The sequence below is a fragment of the Glycine soja genome, chromosome 15 (assembly GCF_004193775.1).
Source record: "Glycine soja cultivar W05 chromosome 15, ASM419377v2, whole genome shotgun sequence".
Classification (NCBI taxonomy): domain Eukaryota; kingdom Viridiplantae; phylum Streptophyta; class Magnoliopsida; order Fabales; family Fabaceae; genus Glycine; species Glycine soja.
The window spans coordinates 16,054,242-16,081,312 of NC_041016.1; the positions used below are offsets into that span (position 1 = coordinate 16,054,242).

At 34.3% G+C, this 27,071-nt stretch overlaps 3 protein-coding genes across 3 annotated transcripts; 1 reads left to right on the forward strand and 2 right to left on the reverse strand.

Annotated features, from left to right (window-relative positions):
- Positions 1-3,177: 3,177 nt before the first annotated feature.
- Positions 3,178-3,954, reverse strand: LOC114387431 (RING-H2 finger protein ATL1-like). The gene has a single exon (XM_028347619.1). It carries the CDS (start codon positions 3,832-3,834, stop codon positions 3,259-3,261), a length of 576 nt encoding a protein of 191 aa, XP_028203420.1. The 5' UTR covers positions 3,835-3,954; the 3' UTR covers positions 3,178-3,258.
- Positions 3,955-22,465: 18,511 nt separating this feature from the next.
- On the reverse strand, positions 22,466-25,503 carry LOC114385888. Its single transcript, XM_028345929.1, has 2 exons — positions 24,420-25,503; positions 22,466-24,327 (listed from the first exon to the last, which is right to left on the reverse strand). The coding sequence occupies exons 1-2, from the start codon at positions 25,501-25,503 to the stop codon at positions 22,466-22,468; spliced, it is 2,946 nt and encodes a 981-aa protein (XP_028201730.1).
- A 691-nt stretch (positions 25,504-26,194) lies between these two features.
- LOC114385889 lies at positions 26,195-26,560 on the forward strand. The gene has a single exon (XM_028345930.1). It carries the CDS (start codon positions 26,195-26,197, stop codon positions 26,558-26,560), a length of 366 nt encoding a protein of 121 aa, XP_028201731.1.
- Positions 26,561-27,071: the final 511 nt, after the last annotated feature.

Here is a 27,071-nt window from a genome sequence, read left to right on the forward strand (position 1 = left end):
TTACTTATTACAGAGATGGTATGATTTGATTCTTATCATCTATGTTTTGCAAATTGAGAAATTTTAATCCTATTATTCAATTTGAGCCCATCACCAATAGCATACCTAGATTATAGATATGAAAGAATATTTTGGGTAAAAGTAATTATTGATAATTTTAAATAAACCATTCGACTCTTACTACAAATCCATTTGTTTGGATAAAACCCAGCTCACTAAAAATTAAACAAAAACGTTAGAAAAATTAAAAAAACCTTTCCATTAATAGGTACTTGGCATTAATTTAAATATTTTGTTGGAGTATGAAAATGGTCATGATCTTCAAATTAATAAGAGTATTCTGTTACGATATGAGAATAATCATAATATCATGTTACTTAACGATCAACTTTAAATATTATATTGTCAATTTTAATATATTATTAAAACCAACTTCAGTTTTGTGTTCCTAATTATGTAGTCATTTTTCTTTTAATCAAACAAATCATTATAATAAATTCATTGTTTTAAAATATGAATATTAACATAAGATTAATGTTTCAAACGGAAAAAAAATACAATTTAAATATATCAAAGATTAAAATCAAACTTTTAGAATTCAGTTTATTCGAATTAACCAAATAATTAGATTGATAAAAAAATTATAGTAAACCAGCTTCAATTCAAATTAGTTGGTACTTAGCAATCAATATTAAATATATTATTAAAACCAACTTCAATTTTGTTGTGTTTTCCGTAATCACGACCAATTTATTAACGTTTAATTAATAAACATATTTTATTAGTATTTTTTTATTTTTTTAATTGATAACTACTTAACAATCAATTTTAAATGGCATGTTGTTGAGATACGGAAATAATCATGATTTTCAAATTAATAATCATATTCTCATCTGGATTTAAGTTCTGTTTGTGGGGGATTTGGATTTTACCACCTGTGGTTTTCTTTATTTAAGTTTTGTTCTACTCCCAGTTTTTGTACTTACCTTAGATTGTTTCTTATATCATTTGTTATTTCTATTTTTCCATAATATTGAAGCTGCAATTGAGGAGGTGAAGAAGAGTAACCATGTTTGGAGAAAATTCCAATAATGATGACCCCATTTTGATGATGGGGAAATTTTTATCTTACTTTGTTTTGACCGTTTAAAATTGTAATTTAATTATTATGATTTCCAGTCAATGTATTTTATTATTATTATGCTAGGTGAGGTTATTTCAATGGCTTATACTTTTTATATTTTTTCATCCCTCTGGATTACAGGGATTCCAACTTACATTTATAGGTAGACCATCTCAACATTTTTAAAACGATTTTGCATTATTCTCTTATAGTATAAATATTTTGGCTCATATCAATTTGGTATATAGTTGAATTTTATTTTTGCGTTTGTGCATAGAGGAAAATTTGTTGCACGAGATAAAAGGAGGACTCAAAACAAACAGATGAAGAAATGGGGAACAATGGTATAGAAAACAAACCTGTAGTTACGATTGAAGGATACCTATGACTGACGTTCTTTCTAAAAGTTATCGTTCTCGGATTGTTTGGTGTTCTCGGCCAAGAACATAGGGCAAGTGTTGCCAGTTCATAAAAAAGTTAAAGATGATAAAGCAAACAACATAATTTTTTAACCCACACTAACTATCACGTTATTTGCATGGGATCGTGATAACAATATTTGATATGCATATCCAACAATATATTAACTATCTCCTTACGATATTTAAAATTTGTTTTTAATAAACATGTAATATATGTAATTACAATCACACTCAATCCTTTTAAAAAACTATATGCACAATATTTATAGTACTTGCAATAGAATGTCAACCCGAGCCTCCGCACGGACCTCAAACTAGTTACTAATAATATGTTTAAGACACGTTTATAACAACCCAGCAATAATCAATAAAACAAGGAAAAGAAGACAATTGAAAGATGTGGACGCAAGTGGACCAAAACCAATGGTATATGCCCAACCAATAGAATGCTGCTAGAAGCCGCCCCGGCCCCCTAAATTGAAAAGGACTGAATCTTCAACTTGATCCAATTTTTAACTATGGAACTTTTTAGCTATAAATATATACATAAAGCTACTAAATATCTCATGTATCATACAGATATTTTTCAGTTGAACTAACAACAAAAGAAACATATATAGTTGAAATAACTAAATAAAATAAATAACATAAGTTTAGGATAAATAAATTTTAAAAAATTCAAAGTAGAATTCATTTGAAAATATAATTTTCTTACATTTGAGAAAAATTGACGTGAAAATTTAAAAATAGTAAAATTAAGATTTAAAGAAAAAAGTAATATTAACATACAAATTTGAAAAAGTGTTTGTATTTAGTCTCTTTTTTTTTGGTAAAGTATTTAGTGTCTAATATTTTTTTATTCATAGGGTCTAATAATGCTTTAAACATGATGTCTTGGATATTTGTAAAAAAAAAAGAAGAGAAATCAACCGAAAATATGATACGATATGGTTGGATCTTTCCATAAAATATATTTTTAAAAAGAATTGAAGAATTTTAAATATAACTAAATTTTAAATAGAAAATTAAATTTACAATCAACTCAAAAAGATTAGAACTTATGAGAATATCTTAATATTTTATCGTAAAAATAAAGATTCTTAATTATGAAAAAATTTCTTGCATTCAAGTGCAATGACTATAAATTGTATTAAAAATATATTCATTTGTAAAATTTATTTTACACATATTTAATTTTAAATAAAAGTGCATGTGGTAAAAAAAAAATAGGTACAAAATTTCTCCTCTGTACTAATTCCTAAATAACTCCGAAGAACTAATGAACCTAGCGTGGTGGTGTTCAAGTTGTCGATCACTCACTCAATGTCACATCCATCACCAAAGAGAAAAGGTCCCATCCACCATAAATTATTGTACAATTCAAAAACCATGTAATTCACATCAAATTTCGTGACATTATTTTTTTAAGTTAAAAATGTTGAAGAAAAAATATTATATAGTAATAATATAAAATAATTTTATATTATTATCTAATTATAAATTATTATGTATAAAAAATTTATAAATTTTAAAATAATTATTTTAAAAATGATATGATAATTTCTGAGCAACTTCCAAAGATTTTTTTAAACACTAATAATACATAATCATTGATCGTTAAGCTCAATTTAATTAGGTGTGATATGAAAATTGAAGAAGAATATATGATTAATGTGAGATAATTATCTAATAATTTCTCCCCAACCACATAATCTAGAGAGATGATGGTATGCCACCACCGGATTCCATCATCCCATCAGGTGAATTCTCCAGCGGACACAAAGGGCCAACAACATCAACGGGCGTTCTACAAATCGGGCAATCCAAGTGGGAGTAAAGCCACATGTCTATGCAAAGAACGTGGAAATAGTGCTTGCACTGTGGAAGCTTCCTCACCTCTTCACCTTCTTCATAAACCGATAAGCAAACGGAGCACTCAAATTCATCATCATCTTGCTCTTCTTCTTCTTGTTCTTCTTCTTTGGCCACAACTTCTTTCTTGTACTTGAAGCTCGACAACAAGTTCCTTTGTTGGCTGTCCTCGAAGCTCCTCGTTCTCATCTCGGGCACTCGTACAATATCTCTATTTTGCCCAGTACTTTGCGACGGCAGCGCATGGCGCGTGTGGCTCCGTCTTAGGAGGACGAGGTTGTATATGGCTAGTACTATGGCGGCGGTTCCGACCACCACGAGACCGTAGTACAACATGGGCATGCTGTTGCTCTTGGTTGATGGAGAGGAGGGTGGAGGAGGGGATGAGATGGTGAAGGGGCTTAGAACATCACCCATGATGGTTATAATTTAGTGTTTTGGTGAAATTCGAAGAGAGAACACAAGTTTTGAAGAAAGTTCTTTTGTAGACAACTAACTATAGTATACACCCTTATGGCCTTATCTATTCAATGAGGGTTATAATTTAGATGATGGAATTATTGGAGGGGGTTTATTGATTTATTTTTATTGAAAATATTAAATTAATGTTAAGTAGTTAAGCTAAAAGCCGTGGTGGTTATGTTATCATTGAAGGGGAGAATATAATTATTTTTTGCTCAAGTTGGATATAATATGTCATGGAATATTTACTATTTTAGAGAAGACTAAGAGGAGCAGACAAAGAAATGTACTATAAAGGGGGCAGTGAACAAAGATGGGTGAGAGTGACCAGAATTTTGTAGATAAGTGTCCTGTGTCCCTTGCACGTTCTATTTCTTTCTTTGCCTGGGGTTTTGGGAAGCCCCTATGGTTAAATGCTAAAAAACAATTTTTTGTATCTATTCGGAAATCAAATTTGCTTCTATTCATCACAGGTAAAGAGACATGTGATTTACTAAGATGTCATTCATTAAATCCTTTTATATATATATATATATATATATATATATATATATATATATATATATATATATATATATATATAAAAGAAAGTTGTATTTTATAAGATATTAATGGACGTGAAATCTTCATATTCATTCCTATCCAATAATTTAATTAATACAGATTTTATATTTATTCTATTTTTTGAATTTTATATAACAGGATTAATAGCCGTGTAATTTTGTATTATATACTTTTTGTTGATCAAAGTAAAATGAGAAAAATATCCAATTACATGTATAATTTAAAACATAATAATTATCATTAAAAGTAAATTTTATGTGCACACAATTAATAAAAAGTGTTTCTTGTGTTTTTTTTTAAATTTGAATGGGTAAAATTTAAATCAATTCACACATGTATATTTTATTATTATAAAATATACACATGCACAATTTTAATTGATTGTTCAATAAAATAATTTAAATTAACATTAATTTATTTTATATATACACTCAATATTATATACTATAATTTAAAATATTTTAAATTCATCAAGTGTAAATATAAAATATATTTAAATATTTATTAACATATTTACTAATATATATTTATTAAAATTTAAACCAAATAATATAAAAAAGTTACTTTTATAAATTATAAAATATAAATTTAGCACGCATGTAAACTAGTTGGACACTAATTATTAGTTTTTTTAAAGGGGGAATTAGCAGGTAGTGCAATTTGAGTTGTTAAAAAGGACTTTTGCCACGTAAATTGCCATCATCAATGGTCACACGGAGTGGGACTACAGAATTTGAAAATAGTAGAGAAAACAGCAGTGGGCACTTGCTATTTTCCTTTCATCATTGGAAATTAAATGGGGAAAGGGAAAAAAAATATTTCTGTTTTCTACAATGAATGACAATAATAGGAGATTTGGTTTTCGTAGAATCAGAATTATTCAAAAAAAGAAAAACAGAATTCCATTGAACGAATTCCCTGCACTTTTGTTGATACTAAGGGTATATCTCTCTCTTGATATTGGGAGATTATTTCCTTCATAGAGTACAATTTTTTTTTTTTTTTACTTTTTTCAAGTTTCAACAAGTTTTTACAGTAAATACATAGAAATTTAATTATTTTCAAAATTGGATAAAACGCCTTCATTTATAGAGAATTTTCTCTCTCCCTGTGTATTTATTTCTTATAACTTGAAGCTTCTTTGGAATGCTGCTTTATCTTTTAAAACAGCTTGTTTTAAGGTTAACATTAACTAAATTCCCTATCATCTACTTACTTTGCCGGCTGACTAGTTATAAAAGAATTAGATGATTCATTGCCTCAACCTATTAGGGTTTTCCCGATGAAGGATTAAATTAGACATAATTAGATGCATGAAGGCTTAAGTTTGATCTTCCTTATTATTATTGTATTAAAAAAAAAAAAAGCAAATTACACTAACTCTCTATGTTTAAGACTTGTTACACTCAAAGTCACTCATTATTGGAACCCTACACATCCCCTTCCCCCTTCGCTGTTGCAACTCATTGCACAAAGACCCCCTAACCGTCTATTTCATTAACTTTAGGATGTTGCTAAGCACATGCATTTTAATGAATTTTTGGATTCAAAATGCCTAATCTTCTTCATGGAGACACTTTGATTTTCTAGATTTCAACAAGTTCAAGAATATCAAAAACGCCTCAAAACAGGTTTAAAATACAATTTAAATGCACATAATAAACACAACCCAAATCAACACAGATCATCAACCATATGAACAATAACGATAAAAACAAAAACAAAAAAGAAGCAAAAAACACACTTTCCCATATCATGCTTTCAAACTCAGAATTGGAAATCTTTGACATGTGCATCCATCGCTACCTTTTCAAACTCAAACTTGTTGATCTCCACCAAAGGGATCCCAATATCGCAAATCTGAGTTCATTATGTAACACTGTGATTTTCATAATGCATGATTTAGTGATTGCAATTAATTAGCAAGTGTAATTAAATTTAAATTAAGTACTTGAAGTAAATTAATTATTTGTGTGGTGATGTCGTGCATATGTTTGTTGTGTTAGTGAGTTTGGGCCTGAGAAAATGGGCCTTGATGTATGTTAAGGGATGAGTGTGCTCAGAGACAACCTCGGTGTGGAAAAGAGAGTTGCATGTAAGAGTCATAAACCCTTTCCTAACCCTCACAATTTAAATTTGCATTTGTAAGTGAGTCTCTGTTTCTTTTCTTCTTTTTCTCCAAGAGAAATCCTAGAAGCTTGAGGTTTGGTGATGGTTATCAAAGGAGACCATTTTCCTCTCCTTTTGATGTTGTTTGGCTAAGCCATAAAGGGGTAATTAAGCACCTCTTCTTCATCCCTTTGACTCTATTTTTGTTTTCCTTCATAGAGCATCTGTGGGGTTCATGAAATTACTCATTTTTGGGATTTTAATGTTGTTTATATTTGTTGATGGGTTTTGGGTTTGTGGTGGCTAAGTGGTAGTGGAAAAGCTTGCATCTTGGACCCAAATTCTCCTCATTTCCTTCCTTTGTTCATCTCGAAGCAAGTTCATTAAGTTTGTTAGGTAAGTGAAGCTTTATCCTTTTTCTATGCTTAAGTTGCTTCGGATTGGTTTAAATGTTGCTTGAGAATGAATCATGTTGTTTAAAAATTGAAATACGAGCATTTGAGGTTTTGAGTTTTGAAATTGATTTTTTATTATATGATTAATATTGATGAAAAGTTCTTATTTGTAAAGAGCTTTGATGTTGTTTATGTATTGGAATTGATAGAAAAGGATTTGGGTTTGTGTTGGTATGATTTGTAAGCCATAAGAGGCAATTCTCTAGAATGTTAAAATTCTACAAAATTCACGTCCACTAACTAGTTTCGAGTCCAATGACCAACTTTGAGCCTAATGACCAGTTTTGATGTGGATGCGATTAATGTTTGTTTTCCTTTCATAAATTGATTATTTTGAGATCTTAATGAATTTATGATGCTATGAGATTTAATTGAGATGATGTTGTTTTATGATTAGAGTTGATTTTATGTTGAGATAATGAGATTCACATTCATATGAGTTTTTGGTGAGTTGTTTTCAAGAATTCAGGGTGTTGAAATATCTTGCTATGCTTATTGAACTATGTGTGGGTTCATGAGTGTGATGAACATATGAATGGTGAATCTATGATATTATAACCTCTTATGGTGTTGAGATTGGTGAATGAATTTGTGATGACGTATGATCTTGATTTGAATGATCATAACATGTATGCATTAAGGAATGACATTGGATGAGAGTAGGCATGTAAGTTGAGGATGCTAAGAAGGCCTTCAACTTAGTGCTGAAGCTTGTCGTGATGGCTAACGCCAAATGGTCCTATAGAATGGATGGGTTGGTAAATTCTTGGATGGGTTGGTAAATTCCTAGATAGGTTAAGGCCTTTGCAAGCCTTACTGAGGTAAGCAACTACCCACACTCATCCATTATTTTTTATAAAACCCTACTTCCTATGTAGGGTTAATTTGAATCTCCCCAAATGGTTAAATCATAGAGTACGACTATATTAAGGAATGTGCTTAGGTTAATTGCTCGAGAGGGGAAATCTTCCAGAAGTAAAGAGTCAGCATGACATAACATGATAGATAGACATGTGCATTGATAATTATGACTTCAGAATGATGTGCTACTTGATTGTTAGACAAATGTGGCCTCAGTTATCTTAAGAAGGGGTGAATTAATTTCCCATTAACAAACTTTTAACCCCCTTCTAGATGAGATAGGCTCAGAATGCAGAAGAAGCAACAATCAATTTAATAATGTTCTTTAAACATGCAAGACAAAATTGATTGCAACAAAATAAATGAGATAAGGGAAGAGAGAATGCAAACATAGTTTTATACTGATTCGGCAAAGTCCGTGCTTACGTCCAGTACTCAAGCAACCCACTTGAGATTTTCCACTACCTTTGTAAAACTCCTTTTACAAAGTCTGAACCACATAGGGACAACCCATCCCTTGTGTTCAGGAATCCTTATAACTTAAGAGACCCTCGGTCCCTTAATCAATCTCTTTGTATAAGAAGAAAGAAGAGGAATTTCTCTTGAAGAGAAGGATATTACAATTGAAGTCCATGGATGAACTCTTAATGGATTTGCAAGTGTTTGCCCAAGAGTTTCTTTTGAGAGAGCATTTGGCAATGAAGTTCTCTTGGAATATCTCTCTCATTTCTTTTTGAAGTCAGACACACACATATATATAGGCCCTTTGTGCCTTTTCAAAATGGTTTGAAGAGATGTGTCTTTTCAAAAAGCTTTTTCTGAATTTCTTCACTGATCATCGATTACAGGTTTCTGGTAATTGATTACACAGTTATACTTTGAAAGGTCATGACTTTTGAATTTGAATTTCAAGAGTTTCGTTGTTGGTAATCGATTACAGACATATGGTAATCGATTACATGTTCAAAATTCAAATTCAGAACCCTTTTCAACAGCTATTTCTCAAACTTCCCTTCTGGTAATCGATTACACTTCCTGGTAATCAATTACCAGAGCCTTGCATGACTTTGAAACCCTTTGTTTTGAGGCAAGGCTTGATCTTGAAGAAATCTTGAAGCAAAACTTTGTTTGTTGAAGCAATCTTGTATTAACCTTGAAGAAAATGTTTATCCTTTGAAGCAGCCTTGTTTAATTCTTCTTTGGCATCATCAAAATCATGTATACATACATTCACATTGATGACTCATGGAAATATTATGTTATTTGATGATTGATGGACTGATAATGACGATAATGTATAATGATCGAACCTTTATGTGATGGTTGACGAACTAATGATTATTATTAGATGTTCTATTATGAAAATTCTAAGACATGTTTTATGTATGAGTTCTGCATGTTATGTTATATTGTGATGATAATAGATCATGATTTAATTATTAAGTTTTATCCCTTTTTAGTATGCTTATTTTGGTAAACTTACCCTTGTATTGTTGTATGTGTGGTTCGTGCTTGTGATGATCTCATATCTGACGTACATGGGAAGTAGATGGATAGGAGGTGGTCTTGTGCCTTTGGAGATTCCATTGATATGCGAATCTGAATGTAAAGACGTGTTATCTATTTTGTTTTCTCTTTAAAGTTATGTATAGTGTTGATTGGCTTAGAATATATGTAGTTTATCCTTATAGTGTGGTTTATGTTTATATGCATGTACTAAGGAGATTTGAGTTACTATGATGTTATGTGTGTGTGTGTATTATGATATTTCTTTTGGTGTTGTACATTTTAGCCTTTGAGACGTGAAAAATTTACAAATACTTTCATAAATAAATTAATTGAAGAGTTTTAAATGGATTAAAGATAAACTCTTTCGCTTGAGATAGTTCATAGTTCCATGTAACGGTGATGGGTCGTTACACAATATACCTCAACAATTAGCAAACATGAATCCACCATAGGGATCCCAACTCGCCATTGTCCCCACTGACTGAATCAAACTCAACTTGTGCATCCAACAATGATTACATAAACTAGGGTTTGGTGGATGTACCACAGGCTTGTCGAGATTTGGTAGGCCTTAGGCTTGTTAGGGTTTGGTGAGTATGCAATAGAGTTGTCGAGGTGGTGCGCGCGCGATTGGTTCACTAGATTTTGGTGGGTGCACAACGTGTCGCTGGCGATGGTATGCCACCTTGCAAATCTAAGTTGATCCTCGTTGTATGTGACAAAGAAAAGGTTTTGGAGAGTGTGGAGCATATTCCAATGGTGAGGGAGGAGGCATCATTTTAGTGAATAAAATGGAGTTGGTAGAGGAGAAGGAGGAGGCGTCATTCGATGATTGGGGAGGTGGCAGAGGCGAGTTCAATGATGGTGTTGCCGATGTGTGCGAAGGAGAGGAGGAAGTTTCATTTCAATGTAGGCTTCTGAAGGCGGGTTTGAGAGAGTGCAATGTGAGGGTTTATGAGGGTAGGCTAAAGATACAAGGGTGTTTTTTATATTTCATTCAAAATTTAACATCGTTAGTAACAATGATAGTTCAGGGGAGACAAAAGAAATACATTTTAACAAAGGAGGTGCACTTGGAAGAAACCTTAAACAAAAGGAGAACAAGTGTAATTTGCTCTAAAAAATGATTGATTTCGTTTAGTAAAACAAAAAGTTACATTCCTTGAGTCAATTACCAACACGTAAACATTTTTTTTATTGAAAAACCACACATCTTTTTCACTTTTATATATTATTTTTACATGTTGACATCCATTATTTTTTAAAAATTACACATGCATCTTCGAGTTTTATGTATTTACTCATAATAGCCTTAAAAATAATAAAAGTAAAAAGTCAATGCTTTCTCAATTAACAAGGGTACATGTAACTATAATTAACGCTATCCTTAATTTACTCATAATACCCTTAAAATAAAATAAAAAAAGTAAAAAGTCAATGCTTTAACAATTAACAAGGATACGTGTAAATATAATTAACGTTGTCGCAACATAGGCCACGATGGGACGACGAAATAAAATTTATATAAAAAGATAAATTGTTTTCCAAAAAATGGAAAGCTTGGGAAGTCGCCACCAACGTTTATTTAAGGAAAACGTCAGGAAAACAAAAAAAAGGATAAGGAATGGTCTACGGTTTGAGAAAAAGGATTCGGGAGTCGTTTACGCACGGGTAAGGTGTTAGCACCCCACGCGCCCGTCATGAAAACAACAACCTTTAATCAAGTGTGCTAAAAATAAAGTGACTTTTAATTACTTATCTTCCCTTGAAAACACAAGTTATATTTTGTTATAGTATTATTTTTATTTAGAAAAGGAAATCAAGTTTTTATTTTATTATTTTTTTTAAAAAGGATTTTATTTTTTTTGTTGACAAGGGATTTATCCTTGCTCTTACGTATCCTCAGGTGTAATGAGGAAACCAGACTTACGTAGTTCTTTGTAGAAAAAGAGGTTGTGTGTTGAGTCGATTTTATTTTATTTTGAAAGATTTTGGATTTTGTGGTAAACTTTGTGAAGTCAAGCAAGTCAGAGACTCAGCATGGAGTGCGTGTAACATGAAAAAGGAAAATTGAGTGATAATTTATTTGAGAATGTTACCATTTTTAGAAAAAGACTTTAGATTTGTAGTAAATTTTGTGAACTCAAACAAGTCGGAGACCCAACATGTCATTCACAAAATCTACTTACACGTTATTGAAACATCACCAAGCAAGTCGGAGCCCCAGCATAAAATGCACATAGCGTGTACTAAAGAATGCTAATATTGATTTGCAAAAATAAATAAATAATTGATATAGTGCTACGAAATCATATAAATAGAATGAGAATAGAAAGAGATAGAATAAAAGTGGGGAGTACACTTAATAATGTAGGATGCGGGATTAAAACATGGGGGGAAATAAAATGAATAATGAAATATTTACAATGTATTATTAATTAAACTAACTAGCTAGACAATGATAAAAAAAATCACATTGGAGAATAAAATAAACGATAGCACTACCACAAAAACAAGCTTCTACATCGGTGGAAAACCAGCATCTACGACGGGCCCAACACCGTCTTTGTTCCAGGTGTCGTTGTATGTCGACAACAACGACATCGGTCAACTAGCACCCGTCTTTGTAATGGAAAAAACAACGTCAGTGGCTAGAAAAGAACCCGTCGTTGTTGTGATCCATTTCAACGACGGGTAGGCCAAAACACGTCGTTGTTTTGTCCCATTTCAACGTCGGGTAGCCTAACACACGTCGTTGTATGCTTCCATTTCAACGTCGGGTTAGAAAGGCCCGACGTTGTTTTCCAGCATATCAACGTCGGGTAGCCTAACACACGTCGTTGTATGCTTCCATTTCAACGTCGGGTTAGAAAGGCCCGACGTTGTTTTCCAGCATATCAACGTCGGTGTCCGTAGCACCCGTCGTTGTTGGAAAAGAACAATATAAAGACGGTTTTAGTATACGACCGTCGTTGATGTATTTTGCCTGCTGACGAAATTTGTGTTATGTCATTCAAATTTCAAAAACAAAGCTACATTTATATACAACAAACATATATATATGAAAACAAAAAAAAAACCAGAAAGAGTGAAGTCTCATGAAGTTCCATATATTTATATAAGTAATCAAGGGTGTAATAGTTAATGTTTGGATCAATATATGACACATACTACAGCTTCAACCTGAAAGAGTGAAGTCCCATTACTATGAGAATAGCTCTAATGACCCCTGAAATCAGCTGCAGATAAATCCACTGTTTCAAAGCTATAGCTCTGTTATGAACAGAGAAACCTCAATGCAGGGCAGCATAGACATAGCAGCAAACATAGAAGGTGAACACACAAGCACAGGGGTGCAGAAAGAAACAATACTCAAAAGGAAGGTCAAAAAGCCCACTTATCTGAAGGACTTCGTCTGAAGGAATCTATAGGAAATTGCCAGCTCAGACAATCTTCCACAATCCTCCTGCTGATGCTGCGTATCTGAGGAAAAAGCATTCATAACAGAATTAGTTATATTCCTAGGATTATACCAATTCTAGAAGGAAATTATTATGTAAATAACAGAAGGATTAATAAGAGAAAAAGCTGGAATTCCTTATCTTAGAACTTCTCTGATTTTCCTTCTCTTCTCTGGAGGAGCTGAACCTCTAAATCAGCCCAGTTCCTAACATGCTCTAATGACTATAGCTTTTTAAGATTGTCATGTTTCAACTTTTATGTAAGAAACACCAAACTTTTAGTTTATGCTACAAGAGTGAGTCAATTAAAACGTTTAAGCTTCTTTCTTTGTGCCTAAAACAAGATATGTTCATTGGGAGTGAATATGAGTATTGAGTACTTACCCTCCAAGATATATTTTTTCTGAAAGGATGAAGGCACCCATGATGGCTACGATAATCATCATCAAAGGGCTGAAAGCAGTAACGAAATCTTATTAGTTAATAACATGCAGGAAATCATATTAGTTAATAACACTTCATTTGTTCACTTAACTGATGCAGTGGCAAGCTTGGTGGTACTATAGCTGCACTAAATTGTTGCTGTGGTAATCAAATGCAGATGCAATGTAGTAGAAGGGGGTAAAGACAATATATTACTACAATTATATGAAATTGAGTAGGTAATACTAAGAACAGAATATTAGTAGCATGACCGAAAATAAAATAGCCGCTGTGTCAAATAACATAACAATTGTCTCAAATACAGGAAAAAAAAATACTCCAACGCCATCATTAGCCGTTTTGACTTATTGCTGTCTTTAAAAAAAATGTTGCCCATTTCTTTCGAATTGTGGTGATGATGTCGATGTCCAACGGTGTGTCATTAGCAAACCACTGCAAGTATTCATAATTGTAAGTTAGTACTGCAAATATAAAAATTCAGTTCCAAGTGTACTGAAGTTTATGCATACCATGGACCAATCACTCTTTATGTCACTGGTTATGATGTTCCAGATCCAATGCATTATGTAATATCCACATTCATAACAGCCGGTTTGAACGTGACTCTACATATGGAAAACATTTGAACATCGTATACATTACATAAGTTCATGACTTAACTAGACAACACTAACGCATGGTACATAGCTGACTTACCTTTACTTCAATCCACTTAGGTGCAACTGCCTTAGTTTCAGGAGACAAGGTCTTCTTCAATTTTGTCATTACACTGCTTTTAAAAAACCAAATCAACGCATATACAACAAAATGTCAATCAATAATGACCATTAAAGAAGGCTTGTAAAAAGTTATATGGTATGAGATAACCTATTAATTGTAGCTTTGATATGCATATCAGGTTTCCTACGCAAAGAACAGAACCAAACAACAACATGTTGCCTAGGACACAAAATTACGAGTTGCCAATGTGCCCTACATGTCATTCACATTAGATACGTATACACCCAAACATCATTTGAAGTATGTTTGTTAAATAGCACTTACTGATGGAAGTAAGGTCCAATGTACACCTCTCGGTCAGATTCCTTAAGCCATCTTTCAAGATATTGTTCGCATTCGCTGCGTCTATCCTTTGAACAAACCAACGACTGTGGCTCAAGGAATGCATACATGAAACCTTGACTGAATATCTGACTCCACTCATGCATATACCTATTCACATGATTTGAAAGTATTGTAGTGGATCATGATATAGAATGAATGAGGAATAAATAAATGAATGATTTAACTTACATTAACCATAATTGTATAACAGATATGTTCAGACTTTTGTCTCCTGCTATTATTTCAGTAACATCTGAATATGTGATGAATATCGATGTAGATGCATCTACAATTCCAAGAAAGCTCCCATCAAAGCTGATTTCAAGTGGCTTGTCGTAAATATCGAAACTGTACTTCATCAATCCACGCAACGGATCATCTGCGTCCACATTAGCCGGCTTCGGCACATGTGCATCCTCGTTGTGTGGAATACTTTGTGGATGCTACATGGTTAATGAAAGTGGGTGAGTATTTGTACTGTAATCTATGAATGTTTTACTTTACGTATGTCAAATCAAACATGTTACCTCATCTAATACAGATTTCACAAGGTGTGTGGGCCAAGCTACAAATGTATAGACGGCCTGCTTCACATATTGTATTTCTGAGGTGGCATAGGGGACCTCAGCCTCAGGATCAATAACTATTTCTACACTTACCCTGACAACATCATCTGCATATGCCACTGTGTGTATGATTGAATCCCCCTCCATTATTTTCCCCATGGCCACCAACCTTAAATGAACCATTAACAAAGCTTGTTTTAATGCATATAAAACACAAACTAAACCATGAACAAAACACAAATCAAACCCAACAATTACAGCTGCAAGAAAAAACAAAACTTCGATTCAATTGTAAGTAAGGTAATATTTCTAGAAAAACTTGTTTTCATGGTTTGTTAAGAACATGCTTCAGCCTTCGCACAAATTGAGTTTTTATCAATGATGTTATTGATAATCCATGTACATTGATAATTCTTAAGTAATTTGAAATCATTACTAAAACATTGATTTCTCATGTTTTCTACACAGTACTAAAAACAACAGAGTAATAATCAAAACTTATGGCATACGCAAATTATTCACTAGTAAAACAAAAGAAAAGTCGGTGCAGGTGATTAGTGAATTCATCTTCCAACTATGCAGATACTATTTGCTGTTTTCCAAAATTTGGGTGCTAGAATTTCATGGTTCAATCACAAATTACCTTTATGCTGATGTTGTTATCACAAATTACCAACTATGCATTATAATTAATTTGTGGACATCATACCACCTATTTAACACCTAACATCTAATTAAATATTGAGATACATGGTTAAAAAATATAAATATAATAAATTATATGATGTGATAGAAGAAGAAACAAAATATAGTCAAAGTGTTTAAAATAGAAGAATACCTACCTTTTATTACAAATTTTAAAAAATATGAAGAGGTATTTATCTCTCACAAGGCGACAAAAAAGGTCTGAATGTATGCTGTAAGAGGTATTTACGTTTGATGCCTAATTATCTCCGAAGAAACATGTCTTAAATTAATTCAAAATCTTACGTAAAATAAGCCAAGAAATTGACAAATCAAAAAACCAAAAGTTGGTAACAGAATTGCAAAAAAAAGGACCAGTAGTGCTAGTATTGAAAATTTTATTTCAGCTATGTACAAACAGGTTATTCAACCAAGAAGCAATGTGCCCTTCAATCCAAAAACTTACTAAAAATGAATCTGAAATCCACAAAGAATGCACTAACAACAAATCTACACATTTTGCAAGCAAGGAGAGTTCACAAGCCTAGGCATCATCACTCCAATCAAATGTCTCAGCAATTAACTTCAAACCAGATAAGCTCAGCAGCAACAGAATTAAAATTCTTCGAATTCGAAGCAGAAACCCCATCCTGTTTCGAAGTAGTCTCACTCTGACCTAAAATGTGGAATATCTTCCACTCCCAAACCTGCTGGAGCTACCAGATACTTGTTCAGCTGAATTAGAACTATGTTTTGTCCCATCAACATCTCTAAGAAATTCAGGCTCCTTAGTGGTAACCATGAAGTCCATCAAGTTGCGGCTGAACCCCAAATCAGAATACACCCTCAAGGCATCCTAGATATGAAAATAGATACTACTAGATATAGCAGTGGCAGAACATAAAAAAAAAACTGATATATTGAATAATATCACAATAAAGCACCCATATATATGTTCATATCCTCTACTGTCAAATCAGACAAAGAACTCATATGACTGTGTCTCATTCCTTATGCAGTAGCCGTAAAGCCAAATGAAAACAAGCTAAGACTAAGGCCTAATGATTTCAAAAAATAATACATTAAAGTACATGCTTCTTTTACTTATTTTGACAGTCTCATGCTATCATATATAAACATATTATGTATAAACATAATATTTTGACAGTCTCATGCTTCCTTCATTTTTTATTTTCCATTCAGCTACACGTGTTTTATTTTTGTATCCTTATACAAATTAAAGGAATTGTAATTAAAAATGTATGTGCCTGATAAAATAATTGCTGCAATGGCATGTTGAAGAGTTAAACAGTATCAGAGGCAAAGAAGTTAACATAGACAATCAAAGGCTTGAGAAGGGAGATTATAGTGAAGTCAAATGAATCACTGCAGCCCAGGTCTAATTCTAATTCTTAATTATGCCAGGGAGATTATAGTGAAGTCAAAGGAATCACTGCAACACATGTTAAAAAATTGTCTTATTATAAATTTATTAATATTTATAAAATTAAGTTAAAATTTAAAAAGATAGGTATCATAATTTGTGATTAGCAAGTACTTTATATTATCAGTAGATCACCTTTAAATTCATATTTATATTTAAAAAACGACCTAAGTAGATTAACAAAATTAGATATTGAAGTAAAATTGTAATTAAAAAAATACCACATAATTTAAAAGTTACATTATAAATTACTTGTTTAGCTGTTATTCCTTATGGTTCGAGTAATAATAACGATAACAATTCAGCCTGAATTGTTTCAGATTAATTTTCTTTTTTGCAGAAAACAAATACGGGAATGAGCAACAATTTGAAGGTTGTACATTCAGGAACTAAAGAATTCAAAATAGCTAGTAATAAGAGGGATTTGTTTTTGGGATTTTCTGAGCACCAATAGCGGGTACGCTAGAAGCTTGCACTTGAGGAGGGAAGCATATTGGCAGCTAATGAACAACTTTCTTAACTATTTGCCGTTCAGATTTGACTGTTTCTTTTGGTAATATGTAAATATAAATAGTATAAGGCTATGGCATATGGACATGGTCTTTTTGACCCCTAACAATCTTAGAAGTCAATATAGACCATGTTTTTACGCCATAGCTTATACTATTGTGATGTACATATTAACAAGAAGAACCAGGAAAGTCTGAAGGACAAGTTGTTAAGAAAGTTGTTCATTATCTGCAAACATCCTTCCCTCCTCAAGTGCAAGCTTCTTGCGTAGCCACTCTTGGTGCTCAGAAAATCCCAAAAACAAATCCCTCTTATTACTAGCTATTTTGAATTCTTTAGTTCCTGAATGTACAACTTTCAAATTGTTGGTCGTTCCCCTCTTTGTTTTATGCAAAAAATGAAATCAATATCAAACAAAACATGCATACAATTGTCATCGTTATTGCTACTTGAACCATAAGGAATAACATCTAAAGAAGTACTTTAAAACGTTTATTTATTTTTTTTGGTATTTTTTGAATTACAATTTTACTTCAATATCTAATTTTTTAATGTACTTAGGTGGAGGATGTTGACGAAGAGAAGGAGAAGGAAGAAAATAATTTAAAGAAGATTAAGGAAGTGTCACATTTTTTTTTCCTTAGCAAGGAAGTGTCACATGAATGCTCGTTGGTGAACAAGCATAAGGCCATTTGGATGACAGAGCCTGAGGAGATCACAAAGGAGGAGTATTATGCTTTCTACAAGAGTCTCACCAATGACTGGAAGAGCATTTGCCTGTGAAGCACTTCTCAGGTGAGGGACACTTATGCTTGTAAGCCTATCCTCTTTGTTCCTAAGAGGGCACCTTTTGACAAGTTGACACAAGGAAGAAGCCTAACAATATTAAGCTTGGTGTGATTTAAACAAGGAAATAACTTAAGACTTGCAATTTTAACTTACCTCTTCATATCTTTTATGTTAAAGTTGTTGACAATGTGCATGGCACAATAAACAAGGAAATAACTTCTGCCTGCTCGTACAAAGATGCTGCTTCTAAGGATTCTGCAGACGAATTTGTGATGTCCCCAGCACAAACTGCTAGACATGAATTTTTAGCATGCTAAAAATTGTCCTACCCCACCCCAGCAACTGCAAGATTTAAGTTCTATTGGAACAGTAAATACAGGGCCGAAAACTGTAAATAAGACTGATAAACTTGTGCACCCTATGGAGATAACTGTGGAATATATCTCTCCAACTAGTGTGGAAAAGGGAAAACAGTTTGCACTGTGTAAAGTAATATTACGTATAACCAATTATGGCTATCATGTTTGAAGCATACAAAGCCTCTTGCTCACTATCTCATTGATAAAACTTGTTGGTTATGACTTAAGAGTTTAGTTCTAGTGAAGGACCACGTTGTAGTAATCAATAATGTTCCCCACCCGTCTCTTCTATTATTCTTATTGGAAAAGTGCTACTTGAATCATCACTGTTAAAAAATTCATAGGTAGATGGACTAGGGCCTTTGCATCTGGTCAGCAGCAGCTTTGGGTTAGATATGGGGATTCAGCAGCAGCTTTAGGACTAGTCCAAAACCTGATAAATTGCGCTTTATCTGCACGACAGCTGCTGGCACCGCCTCATGTTAGCTAACAAATGTTCTTATGGCTGTGTTGGGGCCATATGGTACATTAAAAACAACATATTGGGAGAGAAAATCCTAATTCCTGTATTATACTAGCATGCTTTAAAAACGCATTCGTTGTCGTTGAAAATTGATTACACTATCCTAAATTATACTAGTATCCTTTACAAATGCTGGAAATGGGATGTAAGAGAGTCAAGAGCTTTAATGGGGGAAAAAATAAGAATAAAAAAAGGGATCATTTTTCATATTTCATGACCGTTGTTTTCCACTGAATACTGCCGCGGGGTTTTGAAGAAGAAGCCAAAACAGGAAAAACGAGCATGGAAATAATGGTACAAGGATAGTAGATAAGAATAAAAGCTTATCATTGGAGAATCTTAGGGAAATAATTGCGGGAATTTTGTGGAAATAGAACAATGCGAATACTGCAATCAGAAAGATACGAATCATAGGATGAGGCAGTGAGCATGTGCAGGCCAAGAAATTCTGCTTATTTCCATACATTGATTAATTATAGAAGAAGGCACAATGCTATCCAAGGTCTGATCATAGATGGTGTGTGGGTTCATGATCCTGGCAGGGTTAAAGATGCAGCTTTATCTCATTTTAAAAACAGATTTTCTGAGCAGTCTTATAACAGACCAACTCTAGATGGCGTTCAGTTTTCAACCCTTGATCAAGGTCAGAAGCAAGATCTTGTTGCTAGATTCTCTGATCTGGAAATTACAACAGCTGTTTGGGACTGTGGAGGGGATAAGACCCCGGGCTGTCTGGAAATGCTGTAGCCAAGAACATGTTCAGCAGCTACCAAGTGGGCAATCATAAGGAAGATGTCAACATTCTGCAATATGCAGATGACACTCTATTTTTTGGGTCTGCAAAAATATCTCTCTATGGGTGGAAGAATAACCCTCATCAACTCTGTGCTAACAGCTTTACCCATCTACTTGCTGTCTTTTTTCAGAATACCTTCAAAAGTAGTTCATAAAATTACTTCAATTCAGAGAAACTTTCTTTGGGGAGGGGGAAATGAGGCATCCAAGATCCCTTGGGTTAATTGGGATACGGTCTGTCTTCCTAAGCATAAAGGGGGGCTAGGTATTAAAGATTTGAAGAAATTTAATGAGGCCTTGCTGGGCAAATGGGGCTGGGAATTGGCGACTAATCAAAATCACTTTTGGGCCAGAATTGTAATGTCCAAGTATGGTGGCTGGAATGCTCTGATTCATGGCAGAAACTCCACAGCTTTCTCTAACTGGTGGAAGGACTTAAAATCTATTTTCCAGCAGCAGCACACTAATAGGCTGTCCAATAATTTGTGTTGGAAGTTGGGTAATGGGGCTAAAATCAGGTTCTGGAAGGATAAATGGAGGGAGGATGATTTAACTCTTCAAGAAAAATACCCTACTTTGTATCAAGTGAGCTACCAGCAGGATTCTTCTATCAGCCTAATGGGAATTTTTGTTGATAATAAATGGGAATTTTTTGTTGACAATGTGCATGGCATAATAAACAATTTTTGCACTATTCCCAGTACAGCAAACTGATATGGGAACATATATAAGAAAATCTGGAAGTTGAAAGACAAAGATTTTAATACGAGCTTCATATAATGATAAGGATGATAATAAATATTGATACAAAAATGCATAATAATAAATTATTTAATAACTCATTTTCAGTACCTTCATATATGATAAGGATGAATACTAGAGTAATTTTCTTTGCATAGCTTCAGGTTTTGTTCTCAGATGTGCTTAACGTTATTAGCCTTAATTTGGACTTTCTTTTGAAAACATATTAAAAATATTATTATTTAAAGCGTGTTTTAAAACATTTGATTTTATTGTAAATTTTTCAAACACAAAATAGTTTGTTAATATAAAAACATTATACTTACACAAGATTAAGTATTAACTGTATGATAATCTCTTTTTCAGGTTTTGTTCTCTTATTAATAATATATATATTTTCAGCCTTCCAAAAAAAAACTGTGTGATAAAAATGCTATTAAGTATTAACTGAGTTTGTATAATTCTAAGTGTTTGTAAAAAACAAAAAAGAAAAGAAGTTCCTATTAATCATAATATTTGGAGGGCCACTGGATTATGTGGATTGGAAAGCAATGCTTTATTTGGCGGTGCAAGTGGGTAGGCAGCTATTTTCATAGTTTTAGGAAATTTGGGATGTTTACAGTGATACAAATCAATTTATTCCATACAAAAATAGTATAACATAAAAATCAAACTTATGGTTACATTAGCATAAAAAATAATATGTATTACCCTATTAAGTATTTAAGGATAAAAATACTACCCCTGCTCCCTAACACAAAACCCATGCCAATTTTCATTTGTTTAAGTTATCAATTTAAATTTGTGAACTTATTATACACATGATTTGTTCTGGTCTCTAACTTTGATCTGCCAATATTTGTTCTCAACCTCATCTAACTAACTAATATTCATGTTTAAAATAAAAACTGCCCTTGTGCTGTTCTTTACAAATATAGGAGTCTAGGATAGTGATTAACTGTTCAAATAAAGGACAAGTCATTTAAAATAAAGGGCATGAAACACATGTAGAGATTATAAAGGACAACTATTTGTTATAGTCAATTATGTTTTTAACAGAAAAATTGATTCTTAATTCAAATATTGTAATTGGTATGAAGGACTTACTAGAATGTCATTCCACACAATCTCCTTTAGCGTTTCAGGTACGTCTTTCCAATTATTGTGGATAATGGGAACCTTTTCTCACGCCACTACGCCTAGGTAGCTGTGGAACTTTTCACGCATCGGTCCGGATGCTCTCCCGGTAGCGGGATCCACATAAACAGCCGGTCTGGGCTGATCCACGGATCTTAATGTCAATGTTCTCAGCCGTGTCGTTGTTCTACTCCTCTTGGAAGTCGCCTCTGATTGACCATCGGACTATGGAGGAGACGTCGGATCTGTGGCCATGATCCTGTAAATAAAATACACAATTAATATTAACGATTACATTTAGACATTAACAAAAGCAAAGGCATAATACTAACATAATCATTATATTTACACATTAAACAAAGCATTACTTTCGCACTCAGCCTGTAGGGATGTTTTCCCATAGACCTTCATCATGATCTACACGATTTGCATGTCCATCATCCACTTCATCAGCTTCATTCATTGAAGGCAATTGTTTTGAAAAACCAGACATTTGACCAATGTCAAGGGTTGACTCATCATTATGGTAATTCATTCCACTTGGTCTTCCTTGCAGAGCCACAGACAAACTTGAATTACATGGATCTTGTACATAGAAAACTTGTCTGGCTTGTCTGCCATAATGAAAGGTTCGTCTATATATGCCACCTTACTAAGGTCTACCAAAGTAAATCCCAATGGATCTTGAAACACACCCGTTGTCCCGTTCACCCACTGACACTTAAAAACAGGCACTCTAAATGATGTATAATCAACCTCCCAAATTTCTTGAATGACACCAAAGTAAGACATGGATGCTTGAATGGGGTTGTTATCCGATGTACTGGAAAAGTGCTCCGAATCAGCATCAACATAGACCCCACTGTTTTGTACCGAACTTTTATCATCTTGGGACTTTGTGTAGAATGAATAATTGTTAATGTCATACCCCTTCCATGTAGGGACATTCAAATTTGGGCCAATGGCTAACAATGTCAGTCGTCTGGAAACACTTTTATCAGCAAGTATTGTTTGTCTAAACCAATTTATGAAAGTTTTGTTGTGCTCTTGCAATACCCTCATCATGTTCATTTTGGGGTGACTATCTCTAACATGTTTTTTGTGAGCCACTATGTACAGAAACACGTCTGTTGTGTTGTTTAATATATACAAATGTGCTTGTGACACGTCATGTCTAGTCATTGTCACAACATTGTATCCACGAGTACCCTTGCCGGCTATTGGCTGGTCATGCCGGGATGCAGGAACACCGACAGGTTTCAACGAGTCAATGTACTGTGAGGCAAACTCAATGCATTCTTCAGCAACGTATCTTTCCACTATTGAGGCCTCTGGTCGATGTCGATTCTTCGTATAACCCTTTAAGACCTTCATGTACCGCTCAACTGGATACATCCATCTAAAATACGTAGGACCACAACACCTTATTTCCCTTACCAGATGAACAACTAAGTGTACCATAATGTCAAAAAATGAAGGAGGGAAAAACATCTCCATTTGAAAAAGGACAACGACAACCTCATCTTCCAAAGCATCCAACTGTTTAGGGTCAATGACCTTGGCACATATAGCATTAAAAATGAAACACAAGCGACTGATTGCAACACGGACCTTCTCAGGCAATGTTCCGCGGATTGCAACAGGCAAAAGTTGTTGCATTAACACATGACAATCATGTGATTTCAAGCCAACCAACTTAAGCTCATTCACAGACACAAGACTCTTGATGTTTGAAGAGTAGCCTTGTGGGACTTTGATATTACGCAAGCATTCACAAAAACTTCTCTTTTCAGCTGTTGACATTGTGTAACAGGCTGGGGGCAGATATGTCCTGTTACCTTTTGAGATAGGATGCAACACCTGACGTATACCCATGTCAACCAAGTCTTGACGACACTTGAAACCATCCTTTGTCTTGCCTTTAATGTTTAGGAGGGTCCCAATTAAAGAATCACAAACATTTTTCTCGACATGCATGACGTCTATACAATGCCTAACATGATGATCGGACCAGTACGGAAGATCAAAGAAAATAGACTTCTTTTTCCACATGTTTGAAGTGGATGATGGTTTTTTTTGGGACTTGCCGAACATATTTACGACATCCTTGACCCGCTGATATACTTCATCGCCAGTTAATGGATTTGGCGCGGTTTCATGTTCTTGACTTCCATCGAATGCCTTCTTCAATCGTCGATACGGATGATACTGTTTGAGAAATCTTCGATGCCTAGTATACACAGTCTTCTTTCCATGTTTAAGTTGGCGGAAACTTGTATTCTGCTCACATATAGGACATGCGTGATGTCCTTTGACACTATATCCACTTAAATTTCCGTAGGCTGGAAAGTCATTGATGGTACAAAAAACCATTGCACGCAACTTGAAACATGCTGCAAATTTGCGTCCCATACATCAACCCCTTCATCCCACAATTTCCGCAAATCGTCAATTAACGGTCTTAGATATACGTCAATATCATTACCTGGTTGTCTTGGACCAGCTATCATCATACTCAGCATAACATACTTTCGCTTCATGCACAACCACGGAGGGAGATTATAAATGAACAGCAAAACGGGCCACGAGCTATGGTTAGTAGTTAAGGTTCCAAATGGGTTCATTCCGTCCGTTGCAAGACCAAGCCTTAAATTTCTAGGCTCGACCCCAAATTCAGGATACAGACGATCAATTTCCTTCCATTGCGGGCTATCTGCAGGATGTCGCATCAATCCATCTGATTTTCTGGTATTTGCATGCCATATAAGGTTCTTTGCATCTTCCCCATTAGCAAACAACCGCTTAAACCTTGGTATTATTGGGAGATACCAGCACACCTTTGCTGGACGGCGGTCCGCGTCTGAGACTAGTACAGTAGAATCTCCGTTGGTCGGTCTGTACCGAGAAACCCCACACACAGGGCAGTAATCTAGTTCAGCAAAATCATCTTTGTACAAAATGCAGTCATTACAACATGCATGAATTTTTTCGTACTGCATCCCAACTGGACATAAAATCTTCTTTGCTTGGTAGTGATTCTTTGGCAAGACGTTATCAGCAGGAAGCATGTTTGTCAACAACATCAGCAACTCACTAAAACTCTTGTCACTCCACCCAAATCGAGCCTTCAAGTTAACCAGAGCTAACACAGCTGACAATTTTGTGAAAGATATGCAGCCGGAATACAAAGGCATTTTTGAATCAACTTCTATGTTGTCATACAACGCTGCATGTGCCTCTTCAAACCCCTCTTGCCCAAGATCGCGAATCATTTCTTCTATAGGATTTCCGCTGTCTGTAGTAACATCGTCAGCCTGTGACATGTCAGCTGTATCGAGGGATTCCCCATGCCATATCCACTTTGTGTAGCTACGAATTATTCCCTCACAAATAAGATGAGTTCTTATGTCATCAATTGTTTGGCGCCTCCCATTTCCACACTTCACACATGGACAAAAAAATTTTCCCCACATAGGTTGCGCTTTACTTTGAGCAAACAGCAAAAACTCTTCAACACCATTCTCGTACTCTTCAGTTATACGTGATGCGTTCATCCAACTTCGATCCATGTTACACCTTCTATGTCAAACGTTAGTGGCTTAGGGGTTACTTGACATGCATCACAAGCATAGAGCACCAATTGCAGTAGAAAACACACCAGAACTGCACCTTTTGTACAAAACGCTGCAGTGGAAAACACATTAGCAATTGCAGTTAGTTGGGCCAGCAATACTAACAAGAAAAATGGTGCATGGCTGTTTCAAGGGATTCGACATTTTTCAGTTTGTTGGCCTCTATTACCAATGCTTATAAGAAAAAATCAAGAAAAACTGCACAAACGACAACATCGAAATTTAATGACGAAAGTGGTGCAATTGAAATTCAACATCATTTTTTAAACATTTATAAAATCAAATCAGCTGAATTTGGGAAAAATAATCTATGTCAAAGTAGCTGATTTCTAGTGGTAGAAGAAATTTCACTTCCCAATGGTGGCAGGATTTAAAGAGTATCTTTCAGCAGCAACACAATAACTGCTTTAATGATAATTTAAAGTGGAGGGTGGGTACGGGGTCCAATATTAGGTTGCGGAACGATTTATGGCTGTAGGACAACTGTAATATCCAAGGAAAGTATCCCCAATTATATGTAATAAGTAAACAGCAGAATTCTCTAATTAATTCTATGGGAGAATTTGTGGAGGGCAGATGGGAATGGAAGTTATCTTGGAGAAGAGACTTTTTTGACTATGAAATACAAATGGCAGCTGACTTTGTAGAGGAGATTGATTCTGGTCACATACATCTTATTTGCAACTGTACAATGACAAGGAGACTTTGGTGGGAGCCTTTGAGATGGGTTAATAGAGTGGGTCCTTTTTCCACAGACCCAAAGAACCACTTTTTGCAATTCACTCAATGGAACAGCAAAGCTAGTATAAACAACAGATGGAAATTTCTGTGGTTAGCTCTATCCTTCTTCGTCTGGCATCATAGAAATGCTATGATTTTCAAGAACCAGCCGTTTGATCCTGAAAAGGTTATCGATGATACCTTGTTCCACACTTGGTCTTGGTTAAAATGTGCAGAGAAGGACTACACCAGGGACTACACCATCCATATGTAGCAGTTGCATGTGGAGGTCAAGACCAGGTTGTCTCATGAACGACAACTCCATTAGCCATCTTCTAGCGGTCAATGACATGGTGTGCATGGAACGGGACTCGAGAAATTTGAACATCTTGCAATACATGTTCTGGGGGTGGTCGGGTAAGGACATAAAAAGGCGGAGATGAAGAGATTTATTGTAGAATATTTCAGTACACCTAGTATTGAATTTTATACATAATATATTTGATTTTTGCCTTGCAAAAAAAAAACAACAAAGGAAGGGTAAATGCTGACACCTCTTCCAAGAGGTGCAGCATACATGTACTTAAGTTATGGGGTGTAGCTGGTCCACAATACCATCCTCAAATTCAACCACAATTGGGGTTAATTTATACTTGTTCCTATAGTACCTATGGTACTCTCGTAATTGTATGATATTGGCACAAAAAGACATAATAAACATCATACTAGACAGCTCAAAAGAACAATTACACGACATGAATATGAAGGCATTAAACGAATACATG